We start from the raw sequence: 12,723 nt of genomic DNA on the forward strand, positions 1-12,723 counted from the left end.
TGCCAAGAGCCAACCTCATTATTTCTCTATTGAGAAGTACTTACTACAGCAACCTCATGTAATATGTAGGAGATTAAAAAAAAGAAGAAAAAAAAGACGTAATCATTATTTCTTGGTCATTGCAACCTACTTTTTCATGGATTGAATCTTCGTATTGTTTTCTGTAACCTTCCGAATCTTGGATTAACAAATTCTGCAGAAAAAAGAAAAGACAAAAGTCCAGTGAGAAAATCCACTTCCTCCAGACATTGATTGGACAGAACTGATAATGATATGGTTTCCATCCACAATGGCAGCCATCTTTAACCTTCTCTTCTAGAGCCGCCATTCTCTCCTTCAGGTGTAGCTGTAGACGCTCGTTGGACTCTGTGAGGAGTCTGTCCACCGTGTCCGACAGTCTCTTGTTATGCTCCTCATTCATCTTTTCTCTCTGTCGAGCCTGGAGGGATTATAGTTCACACGATTGAAGAGTATTATTTTTGGTTAGTAACCAGAAATCTGAAGATATAGTGAAGGAGGGATTCCCGACCTTTTTTGGCTTGTAAACCCCTGAAAGCAAAACAAAATTTGCTATTTGTGAACTCTCATGATCAGTTCCAAGTCTATCAGTTGTGGAAAGTACAACCCAAGAGATGATCTACCTGAATCCTTTTTAAAAGCCTAGGAATACCTAAAGCAGATAATTGCCAATGAAAAACAAAGGAAAGTTTTAAAATAAAAAGCATAATTCTGTGCAGCAGAACAATTTTTTTCAACTTTTGTATCCCGTTAATAATCTTGTGACCTCACAGATTGAATTTGTGGCCTTTTTGGGGGTCCTAAACCCCACGTTTGGAACCACTGCTGTATTATAGAAACAAGAAATGTAAATTCTTGAGCCAAGCTGTGCAATAAGATGAGTTGTTTTAACTCTGGTAAGGCATAAAGCTGGTTTTCTGTATTTTTTGTGAAAGTTTTAGATCTAAATGAAATGAAATCCTTTAATTCCCACAAGCCGTTTGAACTGCCTCTCAGTGTGAACTAGAATGCATAATGAGATCTAACTTTTCAAATTCAGAGTTCAAAACAGGTCAGTATCCTGCTAGATATGCATGCCTCAAAGCCTTTGTGAACCCCATCCTGAGGTTACAATTATATTATCAAACACTTTTCTCTTCCAAAATGGATATCTGTGATTTGTACAAAACGTGTACGCTGTAATATCCCCATTACAGATCAATATAAAGTATAAATTTAAATAAATTATCGAGGATTTTTGAAGATACTATAAAATGTGACTTTGAAGATGATGATGTCTCAATCTACAATAAGTAGGACATTATTGCATCATTTGGGAGCATTTTACAAACCATTCTATCGCCGTAGTGTGTGAAACATTGATTTGGTCTAGTGTCAGTAGTGATAAATCAGACTATGTGTCATCAGTCGCAGTCACCTCAAGCTGCCATGCTCATGCGGGACTGGCTGCCTGTTTAACGTTCCCTGGCACGACGCCTCTGTGGTGACTCACCCGTAACAGCTCCTGGTTCTTCTCCTCCAGCTGGCATTCCAAGTGCCTCATTCGCTCCTCAATGCTCCCGTGACGCTCTTCCGCCTACAGATGGATCACAGCATAGACAAGACAAAAGAGGGCGTGATGATCTGCGTGTTTGACAGCCTGAAGGGCAACAAAAAGAAAAGCAGTGGCGACGACACAAGCCAAAGCCTCTACTCCAAACTCAAAGATGGATGTCTATCGTTTTAAAGCATAACAGGAGAGAGAGCTGGCTGAAACAAAAAGTGACAAGAACAAGGATGGAGAAGAGGCCACCAAAGGATAGAATGAAAGAGGAAGAGAGCTCCTCTAGCACTGCCAAGTATGAGCTCCAGCCAGAAGTGCCATGCAGCTGTCCCATAGTGGTAGAACAGCCAGAGCAGAATCCCAGTACAACACGATCGTCACAAAACACTAATGAAATCTGCTCTCTACAGGAATTGGCAGTAGCTATGATGCCCTGTGGAACTACCTTCCTAAGAATGGAGTTCATTTCTTGGAGTTTAGTTTCCATAACAAAGTGATAATCATCAGGGGAGGAAGAGGAGCTGGAGTCAGACTATGTGACCGAGGAAGAGGAGAGGGACATGTTGAAACGTCATGACATGACACCACGTGCACACTTACACACAGGTATAGAAAAAATTAAGAGACAAGGGCATCTGTGGGAACATGTCAACAGTATGTGTGGCAATGTATGTATATACGTGTGTTCTTACCTTTGTGAGGGCTGCTATCCTCTGGGCCAGTTCAGCCTCTACCTCTGGCAGCGTCTCCGCCTTCCTCATTGTCTGCTGGAGCTTCTGCTCCGCAAGCTCCAGCCTCTCCTGTAGCTGCCTGTTCTTCTCCTCCATCTGTACACACACACACACACACACACACACACACACACACACACACACACACACACACACACACACACACACACACACACACACACACACACACACACACACACACACACACACACACACACACACACACACACACACACACACACACACACACACACACACACACACACACACACACACACACACACACACCAAGAACATGAACAGGTAGTCATTTAGAAGATTCACGAGATATTGCATACTGTATACGTTCCAATAAAATGTATTGAAAAAATAATGGCCCAAATTCTATATTACAGATTAATGGTATACAGTACGTACTATGTACTACTACTCCTTTCTTAGAATTGCCCTGTCATATTTTGACACAATTCTGTCAAAAACAACAATCCGATATTGGTATTGCCCCTTGCGAAACAAGACATCAATTAATTTATAAGTTGTTTATAAGATATGCATTTATAAGAGGAAATTATGCTATTTGGAAGTCAATAAAAATTTGGAATGCCACTGCCAATTTAACCTTTTAACAGAAAACACTACAGAACTAGTTATTTATGTAATTATTAATTGAGTTGGGGGACAATAGCGTGCATCAATAGAACAAATAAGCAAGCAGATTTACTATTCAAAGTGACATAGTTGAGCATACTTGAGTCACTTTTCCAGTGTGACTACACTATATACTTAAAACCAACTTTGGGATTTGGCATCCAGCTTATGACTTTTGAGCCGATGAAAGGGCTTTTAATGTGAAACATTTGGAGGAGGTTTAGAGTTTATTGACAGTAGCTTCACATTGAAGAAAAAGAAAGATAAAGTAGAACCAATTGGAATTAATTAGTCAGTGAGAATAGAATTTCTGTTAGTAGAAAAAACAGAACAACAACTTGTATATTTCTACAGCACTTATTCCATCTGCACATCAACCTAAATTTACCAAGACAACAGGTAAACATGGAGGAAGTGTTGAGCTTGCAAAAACAGCAAACAGCCGCTAAAGCCAAGTAAAACTGGAACAGATTGAAAAAAAAAAAACAACTTATAAAGTAGGTGAAAGTAGAAATAAAGACGACGCAAATTAAGGATAGTTTGCTTTCCCCTATGTCCTGGCATTGAACAAAACATCTTCTGTGTTCCTTTCCTCTCTTTAAAATGTCAGCAGAGCATCATCGCCTGGTAGAAAATAGATTCACACATATCTTTAGTAGAAAGACTGGATACTGAAGCCTCTGGCAGCGCGCCTCAAACCTTCTTCAAAATAGCACCATAACAGTCAGAACAGCAGCAGCTCTGCACTTGCCAAGAGTGACAGTTGCAGCTTTTACTCAGCAGATAGCGGTAATTGCCCTGATAGTGCATTCAGATACATTATATAGATGGAAATCAAACCCAGCATTTAGTGATGCTTTCACTATGTGACTTGTATTTTCCTGTTGCGTGTCAAGACTTTTCTCCCTGCATTTCTCGGGGTTCTGATCAGTTTTAAGACCCTTTTTTGGGGCTGGCTTGGCAGCCTTTGGCATCTGCGACAGATGCTCTGCTCCCCAAAGCATCGGGCCTGGCAGGCTCAATAAGCAATGATTAGATTGGAGTGGGGCAAGGCTGTGTTGTGTTATGTGTGTCAGTGATATTTTCTGTCTTTACCGGGATCATCAACCCATTGGTGTCTGAGATGACACTGGGAAAACAAGACAATGTGTTTTTGTTTGTGACGTCCTCTTTTTTGTTGCCTTTCTCCTTGTCATTTCTTCTTATCCATTCATCCCTCTGTACCGATGGCCAAGCCTTCATCCCCTGAACAACTCATCTTCAAACATTGGCGGCCAGATCCCAGGGTTCAGCTTCTGGCACAACGACAAGTAAACTCATTACACAGCCGGCGAGGAAGTGTGTTTGTGTGTGGTAGCTTACACGCGAAAGCTTTCGAGGTTATTTCTGTTCTGGGGTCCTTTCTGGGTGCATTTATTTTGAAGAGTGGTCTTGTTGTCAACTTGATGAGATGAGGTGCTTATGGTTGGTTATACAAGCAGAAAGGGGAAAACCTGACTCTCAATTACCAACAACAGCATTTCTTTGGAAACAGAATACATTTTCTTGCTGAGAGTTCGATGAACAGACTGGTACCAATCTAACGCCTGTACAGTAAATATGTAGCTAGCAGCCAGTTAGCTTAGCTCAAGACTGAAACATTATTTGTGTGTCTTAGCTGCTTTTTTCACAGCAAAGCCAAAGGGTGCTCGTGGTGTCTGTGTGCGCCCCAAGATTACTTCTGCTCATATTAATGTTGACATTCTTTCTATGCTTTCAGAGCTCAGCTGGTGCTTCAGCCTGAACTCATGGAAATGTCACTCAATCTTTTATGGCTAGGCAATTTATCTAATTGGCTGCAATGAATCACAAAGAATCATCAAAAGGAGTATAAATCTGTATCTTTCTTTTGTCATATTGTACAGCATTAAATAAGTTGTGAAAATGACTTTCAATCGTCTGCATCTGCTCAAAGTAAAACTGTCAAAATTCCTTCCCCGGTAGTAATTTCCTCTGACCTTATTTGACACAATGTCAAGAGGATTTCTCATTGCAGAACCTCTGTGGATCAGCTCTAAGGGCTTTGTTAAGTGACAAGAACCATCTATCTTACACAACCAGCTGCATGAATGTTTAATACTTTTCTGAATCAGTTAAATTGTTGATAAAATGTCTGGCAATTCAGCTCTAAATGGTCCATTTCAGATGCTACCTGGACCCACAACTCAATTTGATGAAAAAATGCACATAATATTGACAAGCTCTCAGGATTAAAAGATCATCAGTCACTTGGACCTCACAAAACACTCCATGGATTATACAGACCTGTCTTAGGAAAGCCTCCTTATTGGCCAACTCGTTCTCCAGTTTGTCGTTGACGTCGTGCACTGAGGTGGACTCTCGCTGCGCGCTCAGGTAGCGTTTTTCCAATGTTACGATCCGCTCCTCCATGTCCTCTTTCTGACACATGGCCTGCATGCACACACGCATAGTCAGAGCAATCAGAGCATAACAGAATATGAAAATAAAGATGAGCAGTGAAGTGGAGCATTCTTTAAACTTATGTGTTTCTTTTGCTCATCTGCAGCTCTAACTCTAGCTAACTCACAGATGTATTTTTGCAAACATGACTTTACATTTAGGCATATACTGTTTCATAATTTCATAACAGCATGTTATTAGTAGAAATACTTCTACAACAACTAAAAGTTACAATTACAGCTACAACTTTTTCACAACACGTCCAGAAGCCGTCCCACAGTTTACTGAACATGAAATGTAAAAGCAAAGCCAAGTGGAAAAACTGACAATAACGCTTTTGTCATCAGAAAAGCCCAATACACGACATAACCACAAATCAAATACAACAATCAATAAGGCTTCATAAAGTACAAATCACACAGCCCTGATTCTTGTATCTCACACTGCTGCCATGAAACAAGGTCCATCCCTCACAGCAACAACTATAGCTGTGAAGCGGAGTTTATTTCCTGCATGGGAACTGCTGCAGATATAAATTCATGCAACACCACCTAGTTCCAAAATCACCCAGGGAGAGCTGAATAAACTGATGGAGTCAGAGGAGGCGGTGCGGGGTAATAACAAACTTTGCTATGTCCCGATCACTGCCCTTACCTGCATCGTTTGCAGTTTCACCTCACGCAGACGTTTATGGGCTTATTATTGGGCTTCTGAAATTGCCAATGAATAACACAAAACGCACTCATTTCTGCAGAAGAGTGGCGTTTAACTGGCTGGTTTGGGGCTTGGGCATTCAAGCATGAAATGGTGTTTAAAAACCAAACAATGGCAGATGCCAAGACAGCTGCTTGTTTTTCTCTGGATGTTTTTTTTTCATGTTAAGTGTAAGTGTGTGTCTTTAAGTGTTTGTGTAGCCTAATGGGGTCTGTGCATTCTATTTATGGGATTCACTTGTTTGCCTGCGATTGTTTGAGAAAGACTTGTTGAAGGCATTTAAAATAAAAAAAAACATTTGTACTGTAAAAAAGGGCCTTCAACTGGGTGCGCATATGCGCAAAATACATAGTCATAAAGAGGGAGCGTGAGAGTAAATGCTAATAGAAGCTTTTTTTAGGCCAATGCTAGCTGTCTTTGATGTCTCTCTTGCAACTGTTATTCTCTTGCAAATGTGTATGTGTGTGCATGTGTGTGCATGTGTGTATGTGTGTGTGTGTGTGTGTGTGCGCCTGCTTCTCCCTGTACCCAATGTGTGTGTGCTGTAACCTCTTTGAAGTCCCTCTGGTACTTGTTGTTCATCTCCTCCGACTTGATGAGGTCCTTCCGGGCGGTCTCCAGCTCCTGCTCCACCTCAGAGACCCGGGAGGAGAGGGAGGACATGCGCTCCTTCATCTGAGCCAGCTCGTAGTTTTGCTTCTCCAGCAGGTCCTGCAGCTCCACCACCTGGCTCGCCTCGTGGGCCGACTCCAGAGAGCCGTTGGACAGGCGCTGGGGGCAGACAGATGAGGAACGAAGGGACAGCAGCTTTAGCTTCAGTTTGAACGATCTGTTATTGTATTTCATTGCGCCACATACCCTTTACACAAGAATATGGCGTTGGTACAGAGTGCTGGTTTGTTTGGTTATCCAAAATGTCCTTGTGAACGGCTATGTGGTCATCTTTGCTGTTGTTGTTGTTGTTTGGTGTCTTATGGGCCCATTTGGTTTAGGACACTCACAGCACATGCATTTAAAACAAATCAACACTCACCACTCTTGTACTATAAATCAATTTTCTTTAAAAAATGTGTTTACCTACACAGGGACTGAAGGTAAAAACAATTGGAAATATCCAGAACCTCACACCTCAGATCCTCCGAATGTAGAAAAATAGATACAATGGCATTGGAATGGAACGGGTGAAATTGTTTTAATTTTCTGTCATGCCCTGGCTTCCTGTGGTGTTTTGAAGTGGGCCTTGAGAAATCAGTCTCGCTCCCACTTCAGACACAATTTCTTTTCCTTTTAGAGTTACCCACATTTGCACTCTAATAAATTCAAGTTCATGGGCTCAAGGCTTTGGCTCTATCCCTTGCTTTGATTTTTGCTGGTGACAAAGACTGGGTCACTGAGAACCACTTCAGATTCCATTGGAAAGATTGCTTTGACACTTGCATTAGTACTATGATTAGATTACGCTGAGTTCTCACTCCACGCAGCTCCCACGAGTCTCTGCATGAGGTAGATTAATGAGGGCGAGAGATGCAACTTAAGCATGTGTTTAGAGCCAAAAACAAAGCATCCGAAAACAACTTTATCACTGTTTAACACTCCGCTTTAAATAAAGCTTTCTCCACATGTTCAAATGTAATTATTGTAAAGCAGGTGGAAGTGAAGATTGAGGTAAAGTGATCTCGTTATTCTCCATCTCTCTCCATGTTTCTGCTGTATCAGACCCAGCTGCCCGTCCTCGGCCATCCATCTATGAGGACAAACCTATTTGGGCGTCTCTGCCTGCAGCCCGTGATCAATGATTCACCCGAGCAGGGAACAAAACCCACTAAATCACACCACTGATGTTAATACCAGCGCTCCAGCAACATCTCAGAAAAAGGACCAACTTTAAGGCTTTAGCTCGACTTTATTGGAAAATGTCCCACCGATGATACATATGTGCAATATATGCAACCGGGGCTCCCATTATTGTGCATACTTGTCTTATAACATTTAGACACCTTTTTCTTTAAGACCGAGAACGTTTTTTTTTTTTTATTTAAACCTGAAAGAGCTTAGACAAAGTTTTGAATCCATATGAGCAGATACATTTTAAGGGTCATGTCGGCCAAAATACACACACCAGTATCATAGAGGAGAATTCATTTCACAGCAGGGAAAAATTACATCTACAAAAGTCCTGTGTTTTCAAGAAACATTGACGTTAGGACTACATGATAGTCCACCAATTTCTTCGCAGAGAGGTTTGTGGGGTACAGACATTTAGCGCAATTTGGTATCAATTTTGTATCACTTATATTTGAGTGGATTCATGGGTGATTTTGTTCACATTCACAACAAACATTTGAAGTGAAATTAAGTGTGGCTACTCTAAACGTGGATTGAAGATTTTGAAAGTAATTTCACATGTCACAATTTCAGGAAAACTGTATAATAACATTTTGTAATTCAAAAGTGTGCAATTCAGTGCTGACATCTCTGACCTGAATTTCTTCAAATCTGGAAGGAAAAAATAAAGATGCGTGTAGTACAGTGCAACTGTGAGGTACCTATACTTCCCTTGAGTACTGCCATTTTATGCTACTTCACAAGTTTACAATATTTCAGAGGGATTTATTAGAGAGCTATAGTCAACTAGTTTATAGTGTGGTATTCCTACATATAAAAATATATTTTCTTTTCTTTTTGTAGTTCCGTTTTATCAACCCTTTACTTAGCAATGACCATAAAACCTTCTTCATCTCATATCATTGATGGTAAATACAACAACTGAATAGCAAAAAAACATTCACCCCTTTCTAGTTGTTACAAAAAAAGTACAAATCCGTGAACTTTTCCTGTTCTTCTTATTCTGCCGACATGGCGTAAATGAAGGAAAGAAGGCAGCAATGTTGCTTGCTTTCCTACCTAACATCTTCTTTAATTTACCCACCTTTCACAAATACTCTTTTCTGTAATTGTTCAACAAAAGTAAAAAGGTAACCCAGGTGTAGAGTGTGTCAGTTCATCTGTTCCCTAGAAGAAGTGGTGGAAGTGCTAATGTACTAATACCACACTGTAAAAATACTCTGTCACAAGTTACAGTCGTGCAGTGAAATTGTTACTTAGGTAAAAGTATGTAAGTATCAACAGGAATAAAATATTAAATAGTAACAGTACCAATTGAAAAATAATTATTAAAAAGACCATTAAAAAGGTAGGCTTACAGTGTATATGGTTGGGTAGTTTATTTCATAATAAAACATATTTTATAAACTGCTATTATGTGTTTTGTGGCCAACTATTTAATTTGTAATGTGACTAGAAACTAAAGCAGTCCGATAAATGCAGTGGAGTATTTCTCCTGAAACGTAGCAGAGTAGACATAGACAGTAGCATGAAAAGAAAAGACTCGAGTAAAGTACAAGTACCTCAGATTTGTACTTAAGCAGAGAACTTGAGTAAATGTACTTAGTTACTATCCACCACTGCGTAGGAGTGATTGGCAGTGAAACATATCCAGGACTGGTGCACTGCTGGATGCTCACACAAGGAAAAATTAAAAGGGTGAAGCAAAAGGCATCACCTGTCATACTGCATTTGTTGGTTGTCAGGCAGATCCAGGTTTATGCTAAAGCTCTGAGAGCTCAGTGGGTCAATACCCACTTCAAGAGGTGCACTTCCCCCTTCCTCCCCTCTCACTGACCTCTCTCCTCACCTGTCACATTAATGACAACCTAATGACATGTGAGAGTCAAGAGGAGAAGATTGGGCTTCCAAGAAAACGATGCGCCCTAAAGATCAGGGTCCCCGGGACTGCGGTCACACTGAATAACCAGCCCTCTTACCTGGACCCATTTTTAGCAGTTGACAGACAGACACAGACACACACACACACACACACACTTGCTTTTGCAAACACATGCACAAAAATTTAAAAAACAGCACACGTTTATATTCATTCCTTTTATCTTCACAAAACAGGGCAGCCGGTCTCCTCATCAAACCGCCATTCATCTTTTTACTCCCAACATCCCCCCCCCCCCCCCCCCCCCCCCCCCCCCCCCCCCCCCCCCCCCCCCCCCCCCCCCCCCCCCCCCCCCCGCACACACTCCCCCTCGTCCAGCAGACCGCTCCAGTAATAGCATCTCCATTGATCTACCCAGGTATCCTGTGTAAGATGCAGACGCTGCTGTCTGCAGGTAAAAAGGATTTTGAAGGTCTCTGATGCGGTGTTCTGCATTATCAAGGAACACTTCTGTCTTTAAATGAATAATCACAGGGACATTTGTATTCAGCTATGCAGGTTCACGTGTGCTCCTGCATAATAAAAGGAAGGTCACAGCAAGAGCTCTCCTTCGACTGCGGGTCACCTTCAAAATACTAGCACAGCTAAATATTTGACATATTTAATAACAGCATCCTGAAAATTGAAACACCAGGAGGAGGTCTATGTGATGGTTTGGAGTATGCAACCTAGAAATGGTTGAGTCGATCATATTGTTATGTTTAAGAATTACTATCTCAATGCGAGGGTTCAAGAACTGTCATTGTTTCCTTATTTTGAAATATAAACTCCTCAACTGAGGCGACCTCAAAAAGACCAATAATTTAGTTTATTGGATCTTTAACTTAGCTAGACAAAGCTTCTTAAATCTAAGCCCTTGTTCTAATAGTTTTATGGTATGTGTTTTGTACTTGGTAGCCTAAAAGTTTAACAAAGAACTGCAAAAATAAGTAAAACGGCTTATCCCTTCGGGAAAATATTTATGTTGTTTTTGGGAGTTTTTGCAGTTCAGTGTGAGTTTTTTAAGGCCGACTCAGATAATTTGTAGGTGCAAAAACATGCCGAAAAAATGGATTTTGTATTTATGTAGGCACATTTTTCAATATTCCTGGCAGTTGTACAGTCTGAAAAGCATTTAGACAATTATGCAGTGAGGGAAAATGCATGGAAAACTTTTTTTATATTAGCTCAGTTGAGTTTGGAGCATGTCCTAATAAACTGTGCCCTAACAGATTGACACAGAGCTTTACCACCTCCTGCTGTGCATGTTGACGTATGCCAAAGACGACTACTCCACTACTGCAGCCAGGTAAGACAAAAACTGGCGTCTCCATCCAAGTGTTTAAACAATTTAAATCCATTTCATCATCAAGGAGGCTCACCTTGCCGTGGACCTTCTGTTGAGCTTCACTGCCCTCCAGTATGTCCTCTCCTCCGTCCCCAGAAGCCACTTTTCTCTGAATGTGAGCATTTTGTTCCCGCAAGGCCACAATCTGAAGGATTGCAACAAGCACACAGATTAGAGCTGAAATAAACACAATGTCAGAATACCTGCATACAGTTTATGTTGGAATTGTTGTTTTATTATTGCATTTCCTTCAATGTGGCTTTGCGACACATCAGAACATGTTGAAACCTCAATGTTTAAACATGAAATTAGCCCATCAGCATAAATGCATTCCCCTCTTATGCAACGCTAGTAAATTACAGTTTGTCCCTCCCAGTAGGAATTTATGGAAGATGGCTTTAACCAACAAGGAGCTGGAAGAGCGTGAGCACTGATATGATCACTATAATTATCATGTTCCGCGGACCGCGTGTCTCCTTTCACCACCTTAAGCAACTGTCCTAAAGTCATAATCCTGTCAGAGGGGTAACTGACAACAACAATAATTAGGTTCTTCCTTGACAAACTCCATGTGATTATGGCACTCCTTGCGTTGGGAAAGAGAACAGTAGACACTTGGCTGTCTCTCATAAACAACTTAATGCCCCTGAGACTTTGTGGGGCCCCTTGTACTTTTTGTAAAACAAGACTTTCCAGAACCTGAAACCTTTCTGTAAACCACTAAAAGTGACCACCTAAAAAAGTCAACTTCTTGTGAAACTTCAATGCTGGTTTTAAAAATTCTAGTAATTTAATCAACATACAGCTATAATGGGAGCCTCACTACCGTTGACCTATTAAGTTGTGTGTTATCCTTTTTTTATTTCTATTAATGGTTGAAAGGATTGTAGCCATGAAAGTGATCGCTGATTTAGGAACTCACAACATCAGTACCAAACAGGAGGAGTCAAAACCTCAGCCAGGTAGTTAATGCAAGCTATTAGTTTAGCCAAATAATCCAAAGCACTTTATTTGGAAAAGTTAGTAATTCCTTTCCCTACAGGAAAACCGTGTGTGCACAAATGCTTTAAGTACAGTCGGTCAAAGCTGAGCCAAGTCTTTCTGTGAAACTGTGATGGATGTTTTAAATGGAGAGTTTCTGTAATAATTTCTACTGTTTTCCTTTGTGAGTGCAATAGCAGTACCATTATTTATTTGAATGGCCAAAACTCCATTTATGACCCAAGTTGAAATTAATTGGAATTTCACTTTAAGAGCCATCATACAAAAAAAAAACATACAAAGTTACGGAACACAGTGACACTGCCAGGACATGTCTTCTGTTTAAAAAGTTAAAAAAACATATTCCCTACACCAGCCAAAAAGCATCTCCAAAAAACAGACAAAAAGTACAGTACATGTCCTGTGCTGTTAGCGCGATGTGAATAAAGCTGCATTGTGCTGGACGTTATTCCTGTTTTGGAGTTCAATTTCCAAGCAGCCCTAGGTACTGTGTCGG

The 12,723-nt window shown here is 40.8% G+C and overlaps 1 protein-coding gene across 10 annotated transcripts in view; it reads right to left on the bottom strand.

The window, feature by feature from the left end:
* The window catches only part of ppfia2 (PTPRF interacting protein alpha 2), a 154,895-nt gene that overhangs the window by 25,313 nt on the left and 116,859 nt on the right, over positions 1–12,723 (bottom strand). For 6 of the 10 annotated variants that reach the window (XM_034863514.1, XM_034863520.1, XM_034863521.1 and 3 more), the window contains exons 6-12: positions 11,260–11,370; positions 6,643–6,885; positions 5,245–5,391; positions 2,254–2,388; positions 1,511–1,594; positions 308–439; positions 131–193 (exon numbers count right to left, since the gene is read on the bottom strand). In XM_034863514.1, the coding sequence (XP_034719405.1) occupies positions 131–193; positions 308–439; positions 1,511–1,594; positions 2,254–2,388; positions 5,245–5,391; positions 6,643–6,885; positions 11,260–11,370 (915 nt within the window). The remainder of the gene's footprint in view (positions 1–130; positions 194–307; positions 440–1,510; positions 1,595–2,253; positions 2,389–5,244; positions 5,392–6,642; positions 6,886–11,259; positions 11,371–12,723) is intronic. The other 4 variants (XM_034863517.1, XM_034863522.1, XM_034863513.1 and 1 more) reach the window with 1 other exon arrangement.

Source organism: Etheostoma cragini, chromosome 23, assembly GCF_013103735.1.
Source record: "Etheostoma cragini isolate CJK2018 chromosome 23, CSU_Ecrag_1.0, whole genome shotgun sequence".
Taxonomy (NCBI): Eukaryota; Metazoa; Chordata; class Actinopteri; order Perciformes; family Percidae; genus Etheostoma; species Etheostoma cragini.